The sequence below is a fragment of the Lathyrus oleraceus genome, chromosome 2 (assembly GCF_024323335.1).
Source record: "Lathyrus oleraceus cultivar Zhongwan6 chromosome 2, CAAS_Psat_ZW6_1.0, whole genome shotgun sequence".
NCBI classification, from domain to species: Eukaryota; Viridiplantae; Streptophyta; class Magnoliopsida; order Fabales; family Fabaceae; genus Lathyrus; species Lathyrus oleraceus.
In genome coordinates this window covers 178059194-178076498 of record NC_066580.1, presented here as the reverse complement: position 1 = coordinate 178076498, position 17305 = coordinate 178059194, and the positions used below count along the sequence as shown (strand labels likewise).

Genomic DNA, 17305 nt, shown 5'->3' with positions numbered 1-17305 from the left:
TATTAAAACTATCTTTAGATAATTATTAAAAAGAAAAAGTAAAATAAATATAATAAATAATTAAGGATATTATAGATAAAAGAATAATAATTGTTGAAAAAATAATAATAATGATAATTTTTTTAATATATATAAAAAATTGAAAAATAACACTTAAAAAGGAACAAAATTTCAACACTATCTTGAATTTTATGGATGATAATTAAAAAAAATATTTTTAAAAAAAAAATAACTGTTCTGGACTGGGCCATGACACTAGGCACGGCACGGCCCAATGCTCGCCAAGCCCACGTCCAAACGACCGTGTCCAAACGACCACGAGGACACGTCAGGTGAACGACCGTCCGCCCGACGAACGTCTCCCCGGCCCCTTAAATACGTGTCGGACAACGAGCGGGTCCTCCTCATATGATCTCCATCCACTCATCGTCAACCCACGTCGCGGACACCTAAGTTGTGTCGGGCAGAGCCATAACGGCATTCTCACTCACCACGTCACCCAACTCCCCTATATTGTCTCCTTAGGGATAGGGGCAGTTGGACCAGGGGGCAGACCTTGGTCTAGGTCTTAACGCTTCTTACGCGTCCCCTGGCAGCTCCTCCTTGGGCCTAGCTAATCCAGCCCATTAGGAGCCTTGGCCCAGCGCTGGGGGCTCAATATAAATACCCCTTTCATGGCAAAGGGGCAGGTATTCTAACTCACACTCTGATAACCTCATTCTGTACCTTTTCTGACTTAAGCATTGGAGCACCTTGCAGGTACACCCCCCTCTCATTTCATTCTCCGGCCCATTCACCAAGACCTTGGAAGGCCCTCCTGATCAGGTCAGATCAGTGGCGCCGACTGTGGGGACTAGTTATCCCCATCTTCATCAAACGAGGATCAAAAGCTCATTTATTTCTGTCCTTCCAACATGGCCGGAGAACAACATAGCGATCACAGCCGTCCCCTCGACAACTACAATATGGACGACGGCCCGCCATCCCATGAAACGGGCGCTCGGGACGGTCATCCATCCACCCCGTCTCCAGAGCCCCAAAACAACGGGGATGCCTCTCACGCCCACAATTTAGGGGCAGAGACATTTCATCCCATTCCCGTTCCCGTTGAAGGAGACGCCGTAATGATTGCCATGGTGAATGCCCTCAATCAGGCCGGTTCTATGCTCCACCAGCAGCACGAACGAATCGTGGCCCTCGAAGCCGAACGACAAGAAGCCCGGCCCCAGCCGGTGAGTAGGATACAACAACGTTCGGAGCCAACGAAGAAGCGAGGACGTCGCTCTCCAGAACCCCACGTCAGCAGGGCACGCGCCCGTCGTGACGGTGGTCGAGCGCGGGAACATCACCAAGGCGCGGACACAGCCCCGACAACAACGAACTGTCTCCCTTAAGGAGCGACGAGGAAGATTTGCATTGCCCCCTATCTCGGGCAATAATGGAAGCCCCGCTCCCCAAAGGCATGGAGAAACCACCAAATCTAGCTGTGTACGACGGGACTACAGATCCCGACGATCACGTCGACAACGTCAACGCGATGCTCGACTACCGCAATGATATAACCGGGCACCTCAAATGCCGACTGTTCTCAACGACCCTCAGGAAAGGGGCCATGGCTTGGTACAAAAGCTTGGCCCCTGAGTCCATTACGTCATGGAGAGTCATGAGGTCCATGTTCACCAGGCACTTTACAGCTTCCCGTCGTCACCCCAAGACTGAGGCGACCCTGGAAGCCATAGTGCAGAAGAAGAATGAAACACTGCGCTCATACATCGAGCGATTCAACCAGGAAGCTGTCGAGGTAGATACCACCGAGCACATGAAGAAGTATCTCCTCGAGAGAGGTCTCTTGCCCGGCAGTGAACTTAGCAGAGCCGTAGGGATCGAGCCTCCCCGCACCTTAAACGAGCTCCTGCATAAAGCCCAGGCCTACATCAGATACGAGGAAAAGCAGGTGGCACACAATGCCCGCAGCGGACGTAACGCTGGGGAAACCGAGCACTCAAAACGCGAGGACACGAGCATTTCCCGTCGCAACGGAGACAAACGAAGAGAAGAAAGACCTCGCGAGCTCCGGGAAGGAAGAGGCCCCGCGGGCAGATATAGCGAGTACACCTTACTGACAGCTCCTCGGGAGCGCATCCTCGCAGAATGTATCAACTCTGAATTTAAGCAGGGCAGGGTCAGGTTCCCAAAACCGTCTGCACCAAAGCCCCACACCGACAAATCAAAGTACTGCCGGTTCCACAGAAGTCACGGGCACGTGACCGAAGACTGCGTCCACCTGAAGGATGCGATAGAAATTTTAATCCAAGAGGGGCACCTGAAGCAGTATACGAGGAAGAACGAAGCCCCCAGACACGACGAGCCAGAGAAGAAAAGACCCCGGGAAGACACACCCCCTGACAACTCTCCCTATCAAGTGGCCCTCTGCGTGTCACGACCGGAAGATTTCTTCCTCCCCGAACCATTGCCCGAGGGCAAGATCACTGCACTCAGCCCCTGGGAAAACTTCCCTGCCACACTGGTGATATCAGGAGGAGGAACCAACGGGGAATCCGCGGCCCTCTCCGTCAAACGTAAGTTCGACGAACTCCTACTGACTGCCCCCGAGCAGAAAGCGACATTGACAAAATACCGGGGAAAATCCAACCCAATATCCTTCTTCCTGGAGGAACTCCCGGGCGGATCCCCGAACTCGGGCATCCCACTATTGATAAGGGCAAAGATGGCCCAATTCGACGTACGACGCATCCTGGTCGACCAAGGCAGCTCAGTGGATATCATGTACGTCCACCTCTTCAAGACTCTGAAGCTAGACAAGACCAACTTAGCCCCCTACGTCGGATCGGATCTCCAAGGATTCAACGGAGCAACAACCAGACCGTGGGGATATGTTGAGCTCCTCGTCACCTTCGGCGAACAAGAAACGGCCAGGGAAGTCAAAATCCAATTCCTGGTCGTAGACTGTCCGTCTCTCTACAATTGCATCTTTGGACGCCCGACACTGGCCGAACTCACCGCGGTCCCATCCACCGTCCACCTGAAGATGAAATACTACACCAAATTGGGACGTGTGGTCACCATCCATGGTGACATCGAAGCAGCCCGGCGATGCTACGACGCCGCAGTAAAAGGACAGGCCGTAGTCAGCACGAAGAGCAACTGCGACAACAAAAAACTCAAGACCGAGGATCCTGCCCGAGGAGTCAACGCCATCGACCTCGACTGTCGCATCGGGCTGGACGAGACCGAAGAGGGGAGGTTCCCCAAGGAACGCTCTCTCGAACACCCGGTCCGACCAATCCCCGACGGGGAGTTCGAACTCATTCCTCTTGGGGACGATCCGGAAAGGACGGTGAAGATAGGTAAGGGACTACCCGAGGAAACAAGAGAAGAGCTAGTAGCATGCCTCAAAGAGAACTCCGACCTCTTCGCGTGGAATGCCGCAGAAATGCCCGGGCTGGACCCCGAGATCGCGTGTCATAAGCTAGCTTTAGACCGGGCAGCCAAGCCCATAGCACAGCGTAGACGCAAGCAATCGCCCGAAAAGGCAGAGGCTGCCGAGCGGGCTGTAAAAGACCTCTTAGAGGCAAATTTTATTTCTGAAGCCCAGTACACAACCTGGCTCTCTAATGTAGTCCTCGTTAAGAAAAATAATGGAAAATGGCGTATGTGTGTTGATTATACTGATCTTAATAGGGCTTGCCCGAAAGATGCTTTCCCCTCCCTAATATAGACTTGCTCGTTGACAACTCTGCAGGTTTTAAACTCTTGTCCTTCATGGACGCATATAGTGGATACAACCAGATCCCTATGTCGCCCGCAGACAAGAAACACACAGCGTTCATGACCCCAACGGGCAATTACTATTACAACGTGATGCCGTTCGGGCTCAAGAACGCTGGCGCTACATACCAACGCATGATGAACAAAGTCTTCAAGGGCGAAATAGGGGACATGCTCGAAGTGTACATGGACGACATGATCGTCAAATCACATGAGGAGATAACCCATGCTCGACACCTTGCGAAGGTATTCGAGCAGGCGAGACAGTGTAAAATGAGGTTCAACCCCGAAAAATGCACGTTCGGAGTCCGGGCAGGCAAGTTCCTCGGTTTCTATCTCACCGAAAGAGGGATCGAGGCCAACCCCGACAAATGCCGGGCATTCTCGGAATTTCCGACCCCGAAAACCAAAAAATCGATCCAGTCACTCAATGGAGTGCTCGCCTCACTCTCCCGTTTCATCGCCAAGTCCGCCCAGCACGCATTGCCATTCTTCAGACTCCTTCGCAAAGAGGCTACCTTCGACTGGACCGATGAATGCGAGCAAGCGCTACTCCATCTAAAGAAGGTTCTGTCCCAACCCCGGTCTTATCACGGCCATCAGAAAAGGAAACCCTATACTTATACCTATCCGTGGCAACCGAGGCCGTCAGCGCCGTTCTAATAAGAGAAACCGACGAAGGACAAAAGCCCATCTATTTTACGAGTAAAGCACTCCAAGGTCCCGAGCTCCGATATCAGCAAATCGAAAAGGTCGCCCTGGCCCTCATCAACACAGCGAGGAGACTACGATATTACTTCCTCGCACACACGATAAAGGTGAGGACCGACCAGCCAATCAAACAGCTGCTCGGGCGCCCTGATATGGCCGGGAGGATGCTCAAGTGGTCACTAGAACTCTCCGAATTCGACATACAATACGAAAGTAGGAAAGCCTTGAAAGCTCAGGCACTGGCCGACTTCGTCGCGGAGATGACCCACTGCCCGACTCCAGCAGAAAGCGCCCACAAATGGACGATCTTCGTCGATGGCGCCTCTAGCACATCAGGCAGCGGGGCCGGGATCATCCTCGAAAATGAGGAAGGGGTCCTGATAGAGGTATCATTGGCGCTAGCGTTCCCAACATCAAACAACCAAGCCGAATACGAAGCCTTCCTCGCAGGCCTGAGGTTAGCCGAGGACCTGGGAGCAAAAGAGGTAAAAATATCCACCGACTCCCAGCTCGTGGCCTCACAAGTGCGAGGAGAATACCAAACCAAGAACGACAACCTCCTCGAGTACTTGTCCCTCGTCAAAGAAAAACTTGATAGATTTGAAAAATGGGAAGTTCAACACATACCCCGCGAGCACAACACACGGGCAGACGTTCTCTCGAAACTAGCCAGCACGAGGAAAAAGGGTGGGAATAAATCAGTAATCCAAGAAATTCTCCCTCGGCCCAGCATCGACAAACTACCGCCTCCACTCGAGGTCAACGCTATTGGAGATGCCCGCTGTTGGATGACACCCATCTACAATTACCTCACACGAGACGAACTCCCGGCTGACCCGAAAGAGGCGACCACTGTCAAACGACGCGCATGCTCGTACGTACTCCTCGAAGGCAAACTCTACCGGAGAGGATTCTCCATCCCACTACTCAAATGCGTCGAGGAAGAGAAAGTCCCCGACATACTTGGAGAGATACACCGGGGAATTAACGCTCAACACCTCGGCGGACGATCGCTCGCACGAAAAGCCCTTCGAGCAGGCTACTACTGGCCGACCATGCAAAACGATGCGAAAGAGCACGTCAAAAGATGTGACAAATGCCAACGACATGCCGACATGCACCTCGCACCCCCGAACGACCTCAAATCACTGTCTTCCCCGTGGCCCTTCGCGTGGTGGGGCATGGACATCCTCGGACCCTTCGTCACCGGATCATATCAGAATAAATACCTCATCGTCGGGGTGGATTACTTCACCAAATGGATCGAGGCGGAGGCACTGGCTAAAATAACCGCGCAGAACATTCTCCGGTTCTTCAAACGCAACATCCTCGCTCGGTTCGGTATACCCCAGGCACTTGTCACAGACAACGGGACACAATTCACGGACGGAGGATTCCAGGACTTCATCGCCAGCCTGGGCACCACACAGCATTTCACGTCTGTCGAGCATCCGCAGACGAACGGGCAAGCAGAGGCGGCCAATAGGGTAATCTTACGTGGCCTCAAACGCAGACTCGGTGAGGCAAAGAGGGCATGGGTCGAGGAGCTACATAGCGTGCTATGGGCCTACCGCACGACTCCACATTCTACCACCGGGAAACCCCGTTCCGACTAACTTACGGCACCGAGGCAGTCATCCCGGTGGAGATACGGGCGCCAACGAGGAGGACGGAGGAGCCCCTAGACGAGGAAATGAACGATGAAACCCTTAGAGCCGAGCTCGACCTAGTCGAGGAGATACGTTCCGAAGCAGCTCTCAGGGAAACAACCCTCAAACAAAAAATAGCACTACGCCATGACGCGAAAGTCATAAAAAGAGAGTTCCAGGTCGGCACCCTGGTCCTCAGAAGAAACCAGAAAAACCCGAGAGAGGGCAAACTGGCGGCCAACTGGGAAGGCCCTTACCGCGTCCGCGACAAAACGAGCAACGGGGCCTATTACCTGGAAAACCTACAAGGAGAACAACTCGCTCGACCATGGAACGCAGAAAAACTTAGACAATATTACAGCTAAATACACCACGGGGAGACGTGGCAGGTACGACCACGCTCTTCGTCCCCAAAACCCCAGGGAGGAACCACGAGACCCGGGAACGATCCGGGGTCACATGACAAACACAACCCTCCCCGACGGTTGGGATCTTGACCAAGACTCAACGTCGAAGTACCAGGACTGGCAGGGCACCCAGCTCGCGATGGGAGGGCCCAAGCCTCGGGACCAGGGTTCGAACAACGGACCCGGGCCTCGATACCCACGGGCACAAAGCCCGACACTTCGTCGGTTCCCTAAACCGAGGAGATTAACAAAGTCGAGCAGAGTACGAATTCATACAAACAAGTATCAAACACAAACGAGCACAATGAATGATAACGTAAATATTCATGCATTAAAAACGATAAGAGCGGCCGAAGCCAAGTACGCCCGAAGGCCATATTACAACGCCCGAAGGCCAAATACATAAGGCACGCAAGCCATGATAACTAAAATCAAAGAAAAACAAATAAACTAAGACTCCGCTCGGAGCACCTCTTCATCCTCTTCTTCTTCTTCTCCCCCCAGCTCCTCCTCCGCTTCAAACGGGCAGATAATCTCACCGTCCCGGACGCAGCAGTTATAGGCCGACCCTACTGTCACCAACTCAGGGTTCAGAAGCCCGAGCTGCTCGACAGCATTGTCGAAACCCTCTTTGAAGCAGGCCACGAGATCTTGGTTGAGAGTCCGAATATGCCCTAGCAGCTCACCGCGCGAACCAAGGGCGTGTTCCTCCTCGGTCTCATCTGCCAGAGGACGGACCTTTCCCTCGAGAGACTCAACCTGAGCCCGTAGGCAAGCGTTGTCCTCGGTCAGCTTCTGATGGTCGACCACCTGCTCTTCCAAGCTCGCCTTAGCAGCCTTCAACTGGTCCCTCTCCTTTTCCACCTCCTCCAGCTTCTGGCTCAGCCCTTCCTGCAGCTGATGCTCTTCTTTGTAGTCCGACAGATCTTTAGATAGTCTTTCCTTCTCCGTCCGAACCTGCAAAAGGGCATCCTCCAGCGAGGCGGTGGAGACCGAAGTGTCGGTCAAAACCATGGCCGTCTCCATCACCCGGATGACAACAGCAATATCCCTGGCCAGATCTTTCCTCCGGGCAGCAACATCCTGGTCCAGAATAGCCTTGGCCTCAGGCGCAGGCACAGCAATCGACTCCTCGGCCTTGAAGAACGACCGTTCCACATAGCAGGGAGGTAGAAGATAGCTGCCCGGTCCATGCGAACTTCCTGGAGACGACCTGGTAAGGGCCCCAGCCGGACGCTTCCGTTTATGGAGGGGAGAAGCCGCTGGCGACGGACTGCTATCAGGAATGTTGATCGGGTTAGATCGAGGAGGAGAGGAAGGAATCACGCTCGCCGCCTGCGAGGGACTAGCCCCGGCATCGCCAGCAGTCTCCAAGGGACGGGCCACAGTTTTCTTCTTCTTCTTGGGCACCCGGTCAGGAGCGCCGACCTGATTCGCTAGCTTCAGCACCCGATCACGAGCATTGGGCATGGCACCTGCAAATAAATTACACACCAACATTAGCGAGCGAAGTCATAAACGGAAATAAAAAGCTAAACAAAGTCTGCCTACTCAATAACGCCAGAGCTTCCTCCTCGGTATCACACTCGAGCAGAGCCTTCGTATTGATATAACGCGCCTCGGTGATCAGTTCCCCGGCCTCATCCAGGTAGGGCACGCCCTGTCGATTCGCCCAGAACCCCAAGCTGAAGCTCTGCACGTAATCGACCAGCTTCTTGTACGCGAGCCTATCCTCCTCGCCGAGCATCGCATACTTGACTCGGTAATGCGCCGTGGAGAGATCGAAATGATCACGCTGCCACCTCAGCGGTATCTTCGACATCAGCGTCTCCTCCCCATTGGGTGTCCGCTGATAGTAGTATAGAGAGTGAAGGGCAGCCCGGGTAATCGGCATCACCACGTACCACCGGTTTTTGAAATGGCGAACAGAATCCTCGTACGTCTTGAACAGACGCACGGGCTGCTTGAAAGAAACCCAACTGTGGCGACCACGGGAACCGGACCTCTGGAGATGGAAAACGTGGAAGAAGAGAGCCCGGGTGCAACCAATGCCGAGGAACTGGCAAACTAACTCGAATGCCCGCATAAATGCGAGAGCATTAGGATGTAGTTGGGACGGCGCCAGCCGGAGCCACTTGAAGACCGACATCTGGAAGGAGTTGAAGGGCAGTCTAATCCCCGCCTCACGGAAAGCAAATTCATACATGGTGAACTGCTTCCCCGGGAAATGATGGCAAATGCGGTCTTCTTCCTTGGGGCGCAGCAATACCAGTTTGGTGGATCCTCCCGGCTTATGGTCTCGACCATAGCGTAAGCAATGACGGCCTCGTCACAGAAGTCTGATTCCTCCTCCAAGGGCTCGTCCGCAACCCATGAGAAGTCGACCTGCCCGGAAGAGGAGGCGTGTTCGGTACCACCTCGGACACTCCCGTCCCCGACAGGGAGACGAGCGATTGTCGCGTCTTCGGTGGAGGACCCAGAATCTTCCCTCCTCGGTCGTAAGCGCCCGGTAGCACCTGAAACGCAGACAGAAAGAGTGAATTCGACGTCGTATCAAATCCACCCTTCCACCGCAGGTCAAGTGAAAGGGCGTAGCGGCGACGGACACTAACCGTGCTCAACTCGGTGACGCGCGCATTCTATGGAGACCGGGCATAAACTTCATACAGCCTATGCAAGTATTGCCCGGCATATGAAATTTATGCCCGGTACAGTATGATCCCAACCCTATTTTCTACCACCTAATATACACCTACAATCCACTACACTGTTCCTAAGTTAAACCTAACCACATTTCTACAAAAATAGCATGCGTTTGACAGAAAACAACAAGGAAAAACAGTGGGTCACAGTGGAAAATCATACCTGTCATAGTTAAGTTGAAAGGGGTACGGTGGTGCCCGAGCAGAAGACGGTGGTTCAGATAGGAGGACGGGCGGAGACGGCGGTCCAGACGGTTAGAGCGAGCAAACGAGGGAGAATGTGGAGAACTCCGGTGAACGTGTGAGCGAAAAAAGTGGAAATGAAGTTACTCAACCCCTTTTTTATAGGGCTTGGCACGTGGACCAACACGCTAGGTCATCATTGCCTAGCCTGCCTACGCCGTCTTTGCACACGAAACGAAGCGACCCCACTGATTCTGAGACACGTCTATCAAAGATAAGAAACTGAAACGACCCGAGCACCTATCCGTCTCCTCGACTCACCAAGACGCCACCTCCCCGCGTCATACCCACGTTTACCACAAGGAAGGTGCGGACCAACCGATCACCTCCATCCCCGACATTCCCGGAGAAAGGGTCGGTCATGAACAGGTCTGTTACGACCTCACCTGTCTAACGATGAAGCTTCCCCATCGCCTCGGGGAACCCTTAGTTGAAACATAAGTCATCTCTCTGGCTCAGAGACTCGACTTGGGGGGCTCCTGTTCTGGACTGGGCCATGACACTAGGCACGGCACGGCCCAATGCTCGCCAAGCCCACGTCCAAACGACCGTGTCCAAACGACCACGAGGACACGTCAGGTGAACGACCGTCCGCCCGACGAACGTCTCCCCGGCCCCTTAAATACGTGTCGGACAACGAGCGGGTCCTCCTCATATGATCTCCATCCACTCATCGTCAACCCACGTCGCGGACACCTAAGTTGTGTCGGGCAGAGCCATAACGGCATTCTCACTCACCACGTCACCCAACTCCCCTATATTGTCTCCTTAGGGATAGGGGCAGTTGGACCAGGGGGCAGACCTTGGTCTAGGTCTTAACGCTTCTTACGCGTCCCCTGGCAGCTCCTCCTTGGGCCTAGCTAATCCAGCCCATTAGGAGCCTTGGCCCAGCGCTGGGGGCTCAATATAAATACCCCTTTCATGGCAAAGGGGCAGGTATTCTAACTCACACTCTGATAACCTCATTCTGTACCTTTTCTGACTTAAGCATTGGAGCACCTTGCAGGTACACCCCCCTCTCATTTCATTCTCCGGCCCATTCACCAAGACCTTGGAAGGCCCTCCTGATCAGGTCAGATCAATAACATTGATAAAGAAACGGAGAAAATATATATAAAATCTTAGTTCATAAGAACATAATCTTAATTTTTGTTAATTCAAACATTTATTTTAACTTTTTCTTAATCATACAATAGATCAAATTGAATGAACTTAGTATACTTTTACAATATATCAATGAACACCGTTATTGATGGTTGATAAATCTGTGAGTATGGGTGGTACCGTAGATATAAGAATCATATTACATGCAAATAAATAAATAATATTTATATTTATTATCCGTCTTTTTGTTTCAAATTAGTTTTACTTTTATTTTTATAATTTAAATTATACTTTACAAGAATAAATGATTTTAAACATAATAAGATGTAATTTATGATAAATTTAATATTTTATCTATTTTAATTTTAAAGTTTATATTAATATATTATAAAAAATATAAAAGAAATATTTGTCACAAAATTGAATAAACTAATTCAAACTTAGGATAGCAAATATGCATGTGCGTGTCTCGTTTATATCCGTCGTATAAAAACTTATAAAAAATGGAAATTCAAACTAAATTGGAATTCAAATCAAACAAAAGTGTTTGAGTTGGATGTTTTTTCAGTTCGGATAAAAACTAAACCAAATTAATAAAATTCGATGTTAATTGATTTAGACAACAAATATGTAAATTCTACGCGAAAAACCGTTTATCCAAACCAACCATAATTAATTTATATGATTTATATAATCATTATCATCAAAATTAATATAAGATATTCAATTCGAAGAAAATAAAATAAAATGCAATTTGTAACATTCACAATCTATATGGAGACACAAAAAAATTAAGAATTTTATATTATTAAGAAAAATTAGTAAATGTATAGAATTTTTTTAAAAATATTTTTGCACATTTATTTTCTAATGTACCCGATCAATTCAACCCAAAGCAATTTGTTGTTTTTCAATTTAATTTGGCTTGAATTTTATCGCAAAAATATGCAAATTTAATCCAAATCAATTAATATATTTTAGATCAATTTAGATATCGAATTCTCTCAAAACCGAATCAAATCGGCCTATGAACACCCCTACATTGATCCGCGTGTAAAAAAATGAAGGTGGAGCGAGATAGATCGTGAGTAGTTCACCAATTTAATATAAAAATTGGAAAATTAATACCCACAAACGAGACATAATGACATAATCATATTAGAGAATATAAATCTAATGAGATAATCATATTAGACAATATAAAATCTAAAAATCTTTGTCTACGCCGTAAAAAAAAAGGACAAACTCAAAGAATCACATGTGTTATGCCACCGCTATTAAAATTATTCCATTCCATTTACTCATTCTTTTAACTTTTTACATACCAAGCTAATCATTATTATTACATCTTAAACAATAATCCTTTTAATGATTTATTATATTTATTTTACTTTTTCTCTTTTTATAATAATTATTTAAGGATAATTTTGATAAAAATACAATTAATATTATCTTAAATTTTACAAGTGACAATTAAATTTTTTTTATTTTTTTTTCAAAAGAATAACATTTATAAAGAAACGGAAAGAGTAATATTATATTAATTTATTATCCATAAAAAATATTTATTAATATATAATAATTCTTCTTTATATTTAAAAATATTTATTAATATTACTTTTCTATATTTAAAAGATGAAGTTGGGGGCTTAATTCCAAGCCACGGTGCAGCTCATCTCACCCAATACTGACAATTAGCAAGTAGGTGAAGCACACCAAATCAAAATTTAATAACTTTTGTACAAAAATAAGACCAACATATTTAGTATAATAAATAAATAATCAATGAATCTAATTCAAGAAGAAAAAAAACAATGAATTTGACTTAGTTGCAATTTGTAACCACACCACACTCCCCAAATTACCCTTAAAAATATCTTTCCTATTTACCAAAACACCCTTCCCCAACTACCACCACGTCCTTACCCAACTCACACAACGCAACAACCCCAAAAACCTTTCTCAAACATAACCTTTTCTTTTTTCTTATAAAACCCTCCTCAACCTCCTCCACCTTCCTCAGTTCACGCCACCTTCTCTTCAAAGCGTGACATTCAAAAACAAAAACATCATAACATAAACAAAACAAAATGTCTCTCTCTTCAGCTTCCAACTCTCTCATTCCAACGAAGTCATTAATCCCTCACACATCCGCCGCTTCCTCATTTCCCATCGGGCTCAAGCCCATCCCCTCTCTCAAGCCCAACCACTCCCTTTCAATCCTAGCCGTCCACGCCGCCGAGCCCGCCAAAAACCCCGTCGTAACCGAAAAACAACCCAAACCCCAAACAACCACCATTCCCCGGAACGTAAACTCCGGAAAGTGGACAATCGACAGCTGGAAGTCGAAGAAGGCTCTGCAACTTCCCGATTACCCTAACCAGGAAGAACTTCAAGCGGTTCTCAAGACTCTCGATGATTTCCCTCCGATTGTGTTTGCCGGTGAAGCCAGAACTTTGGAGGAACATTTGGGGGAAGCTGCTTTGGGAAACGCGTTTCTTCTTCAAGGTGGTGATTGTGCTGAAAGCTTCAAAGAGTTTAATGCTAATAACATTCGTGATACTTTCAGAATCATCCTTCAGATGAGTGTTGTTATGATGTTCGGTGGCCAAGTTCCTGTTATTAAGGTAAATAGTTTGATACACTATAGTAATGAATCGGAATCAATCATGATTAAAGTTCAACATTTTAGTTATGTGATTATAATATGATTATTTGATTATTATTATTGATGATGAAAGATTGACTCATACGCCATAGTTTGGTGGATTCAAATTCCAATTGTGGATCTGAGACTGATGTGTGAACTTTGGTGATGGTTTTGGTTTTTGTTTGTTTAGGTGGGGAGAATGGCGGGTCAATTTGCGAAGCCGAGATCGGATTCCTTTGAGGAGAAGGATGGTGTGAAGCTTCCTAGTTACAGAGGGGATAACATCAACGGTGATGCGTTTGATTTGAAATCGAGGACGCCGGATCCACAGAGGATGATTCGGGCTTATTGTCAGGCTGCTGCTACTCTGAATCTTCTCAGAGCTTTTGCTACTGGTGGTTATGCTGCTATGCAGAGGGTTACTCAATGGAACTTGGATTTCACTGAACAAAGTGAACAAGGAGATAGGTATATTCAGACTTTGTGCCTTTGTGTTTTTGTTAATCTTTTTTTCTTACATGGAATTTGTGATCTATTTTTCAGTTTCTGGTTATGTAATTCAAGTTAGTCTTCTGTTTGTTGTTATGGGGTTGAATTTGTGAAGTTTTTACTGCTTTCATCGCTTCATAATTTGACTTTTTGAAATTATACATGGTGCATGGTAAACTCTCTAGCATCGACACTTTTGTAAAACGTAAAACGGCGCGTCTGTGTCGGTAACTACATGATGCATGGTAAATGATGTAGTTATTTTATTATCCTTTAATTCAGTCTAAAGGAGATTAATCTGATTCTTGAATTCTTGTCTATTATTTAGGTTTGTTGAATAGGTAAGATTTTTTTTTGTCTTTTTGGTCAGTATCTCAAAGCATCAATCACTTTTTTTTTGAGAATATACCGCCCAAAAGACTTTTATGGAATGGAAGAGAATAATACTATTTTGTTTTTAAGTGGTTTTTATTTGGTCTCACGCATGATTGAATTGAAATTGTAAAGTGATGATTGACAATAACTGGGGGCACATGTTTAATGGGGCTGTTGTTTTTATGTCCAATATTGGTGCGCCCTGATAGTGTAAAAATTTCTGTAAAAAGAGTATGTTAAATCAACTTGAGTTACATGAAGCTGACACTCTTTCACTCTTTTTAAATGGTCTAGTTATGTTAATGTTGCATATATATATGTGGATTGGGGTAAATTTAACATGTTATTGGTGTTGCAGGTACCGAGAGCTTGCTAACCGTGTTGACGAGGCCCTTGGATTCATGGCTGCTGCTGGTCTCACAGTTGACCATCCAATAATGAAAACAACTGATTTCTGGACATCACACGAGTGCTTGTTATTGCCATATGAACAATCACTCACTAGGTTGGATTCAACTTCCGGTCTCCATTATGACTGCTCAGCCCATATGATTTGGGTCGGTGAAAGGACCCGACAGCTTGATGGTGCTCATGTAGAATTTCTTAGAGGAGTTGCTAATCCCTTGGGAATCAAGGTATGGACATTATTCTTATCATGCGACCTAGCCTTCAATTTTATAATAAAAACGGTTAATCATGTTTTTTGTTGCCAAAAAGTTACGCTAATATTCATTTTATAAAAGTACGCATTGTCACATTATTATGTCATTTATCACCAAAATCATAAGCTTGAGCAAGAAAATTGAATCCCTTAGCATAATCTCTTGTTATTTTTGATACATTGGCAGGTAAGTGACAAGATGGATCCAAATGAGCTTGTGAAACTGATCGAGATCTTGAATCCCCAAAACAAACCAGGGAGAATCACTGTAATCACTAGGATGGGAGCTGAAAATATGAGGGTGAAGCTTCCACATCTGATCCGAGCCGTGCGCAGAGCAGGGCAAATTGTCACATGGGTCAGCGATCCTATGCATGGAAACACCATAAAGGCTCCATGTGGTCTTAAAACTCGTCCTTTCGATGCCATCAGGGTATAAAATTCTTCTCATTCTTTCTTTTGTAGTTGGTTACATGTCGCCGTCTAGTATCTATAATATATTAACTTTTGAATTAAAATCAAATTTTTATTAGTTGCATCTGAAAATGAAATTGTTTCATTCTTGTGGCCATAATCTTTGGTGGAAATAAATATCATTCCTTGTATTAAAAGTTATACTTAAAATAAGAAATAGCATTGAAAAAGATTAGTGCGGGGCAAGTAAATCTTGTTTAAATTGACAAAAGTATATGAAATGGTCCTTGTTGGTGGGCTACCAAACTTGAAAAGCTTATATATACTAATGTTTAGAACTTGGAGTGGTAGGTGACTAAAGGGCCACTTGTAGAAGTAGTTGAAATAGTTAAGTATTCAAGAAATTGTGTGTTATTTTGAATCTTTTATTATGTTTTCTTAAGAAGTATTTATTATTTTTAATATGCTTTAAGGACTAAATTTGAGAGAATGATATTTTAGTTGCTAAATTGAAGGTATATTCCTGAATTTATTGTTAGAGATACCAGTAGTGATTTATTGTCATTATGGTGCTAAGTTGCAATTCTTTTGGGTAGGTGAGAATGGACTTTGGGGACCCATATTGGTGTGAATGCTTATTCTTTACCAACTTATGGAAATAGACATCATTTCACTTTGTGTTAACTTAATCCCAAGATTTGAATTTTAGATTGTGATTATCAATAATGTCACTAACTTTTGTTTTGCTGAATTAATCTGACAGGCTGAAGTGAGGGCATTCTTCGATGTCCACGAGCAAGAAGGAAGCCACCCAGGAGGAGTTCATCTAGAGATGACCGGTCAAAACGTGACTGAGTGCATTGGTGGGTCGAGGACAGTCACATTCGACGACCTTAGCTCACGCTACCACACACACTGCGATCCAAGACTCAATGCTTCTCAATCTCTTGAGCTTGCTTTCATCATTGCTGAAAGGCTAAGAAAGAGCAGGATCAGATCACAGCCTCCTCTTTCCTCTCCTCTTTCCTCTGGTGGACTCTGAAAAAGTTTGAAGAAAAAACTCAAGAAAATGATACCTTTGTTCTTTTTCTTTTTTATTCTATTTTTCTATATAATTATCAAGGAGTTCTACTTTGTTGTTGGGCATGATGTGGTGGTGGACATGAAATTGTTAGCTAGTTAGCTTTATGTTGTGTATTGTGTTGTATTTGTATACTGCCTAGCGTTGCTTTTAAACTTGGGAAGAACTAAGAGTGCTTTTATTAATAAAAGGAAACTAACAAAGTTTCTATTCTATTGGCAAATTGAGTCTGATTTATTCCATTCTATTTTATATATAATATTTTTTGGTCGTTCATTCAAACTATATAAATAAATTTGATCATGTATTTAAGCTCAAGGATTAATGAGTTCTTTGCACGTTCATTATCGAGCACAAATGTAATGAACCAGTTTCAGTTAGATTGAAGAACTTTTTGTAGGCAGAAAGTATTGATGAAAATGCTATGCTTCAAGAATTCTTGAAAAAATTGAAGATGTGAAGTTAAATTTTACAGAATTCTTGACAAAATTGGACAGAGTTCTTAACCATTCTAACAATCTCACACTTCTGACCCTTCCGTCCTCCATCAAAGTTGTTTTCCCTTCATCACAACAAAAAAGTTTTTTCATTACTACCACAATGTTCACCGAGAAGATTTACAAAGTTCATAAGGTCATAACACATTCTCAGTTGTTTCTAAGTTCACTAATGTTTGCGTATTCCTTTGCCTTTTATTCATAATGGGCAATTGCATCAATTTGATGTAAATAACACCTTTCTCCATGGAGAATTACACTAACATGCGTACATGCTCGTGCTTAAAGGGGTGAACACCACTAAATCAAACATGTAGATTACAAAAGTCATTTTATGACCTTCAACAAGCCAATGGAAAATGCTATGAGAAACTTACACATCTTCTTGTGCAACAAGGATACATTCAAGCAACAATTGATCACTCATTGTTTATCAAGTTTAACTCAAAATTCTTTACTACATTGCTGGTATATGTTGACAATATCATCCTTGCAAGAAGTGATTGAGTTTGATTACATAAAGGATACAAGTG

The 17305-nt window shown here is 45.5% G+C and overlaps 3 protein-coding genes across 3 annotated transcripts; 2 read left to right on the top strand and 1 right to left on the bottom strand.

Moving 5' to 3' along the window:
- Window positions 1-1438: 1438 nt before the first annotated feature.
- Window positions 1439-3739, top strand: LOC127122505 (uncharacterized). The gene has a single exon (XM_051052826.1). The coding sequence runs from the start codon at window positions 1439-1441 to the stop codon at window positions 3737-3739; it is 2301 nt and encodes a 766-aa protein (XP_050908783.1).
- A 3195-nt stretch (window positions 3740-6934) lies between these two features.
- Window positions 6935-8450, bottom strand: LOC127122504 (uncharacterized). The gene is made up of 3 exons (XM_051052825.1): window positions 8108-8450; window positions 7096-8031; window positions 6935-6981 (listed from the first exon to the last, which is right to left on the bottom strand). Exons 1-3 carry the CDS (start codon window positions 8448-8450, stop codon window positions 6935-6937), a joined length of 1326 nt encoding a protein of 441 aa, XP_050908782.1.
- A 4088-nt stretch (window positions 8451-12538) lies between these two features.
- LOC127118750 (phospho-2-dehydro-3-deoxyheptonate aldolase 1, chloroplastic) lies at window positions 12539-16498 on the top strand. Its single transcript, XM_051049008.1, has 5 exons — window positions 12539-13232; window positions 13446-13723; window positions 14478-14754; window positions 14968-15213; window positions 15958-16498. The coding sequence occupies exons 1-5, from the start codon at window positions 12696-12698 to the stop codon at window positions 16234-16236; spliced, it is 1617 nt and encodes a 538-aa protein (XP_050904965.1). The 5' UTR covers window positions 12539-12695; the 3' UTR covers window positions 16237-16498.
- Window positions 16499-17305: the final 807 nt, after the last annotated feature.

Excerpts from the sequence above, each read along its gene's own strand:
- LOC127118750 (XM_051049008.1), top strand. The coding sequence starts at position 12,696 with ATGTCTCTCTCTTCAGCTTCCAACTCTCTCATTCCAACGAAGTCATTA. Across the intron at positions 13,724-14,477 it reads CAAAGTGAACAAGGAGATAG|GTACCGAGAGCTTGCTAACC; the intron begins GTATATTCAGAC and ends TTGGTGTTGCAG. Across the intron at positions 15,214-15,957 it reads GTCCTTTCGATGCCATCAGG|GCTGAAGTGAGGGCATTCTT; the intron begins GTATAAAATTCT and ends TTAATCTGACAG.
- LOC127122504 (XM_051052825.1), bottom strand. The coding sequence starts at position 8,450 with ATGCCGATTACCCGGGCTGCCCTTCACTCTCTATACTACTATCAGCGG. Across the intron at positions 8,032-8,107 it reads GGAAGCTCTGGCGTTATTGA|GTGCCATGCCCAATGCTCGT; the intron begins GTAGGCAGACTT and ends ATTTATTTGCAG. Across the intron at positions 6,982-7,095 it reads TAACTGCTGCGTCCGGGACG|TTATCATGGCTTGCGTGCCT; the intron begins GTGAGATTATCT and ends CTTTGATTTTAG.
- LOC127122505 (XM_051052826.1), top strand. The coding sequence starts at position 1,439 with ATGGAAGCCCCGCTCCCCAAAGGCATGGAGAAACCACCAAATCTAGCT.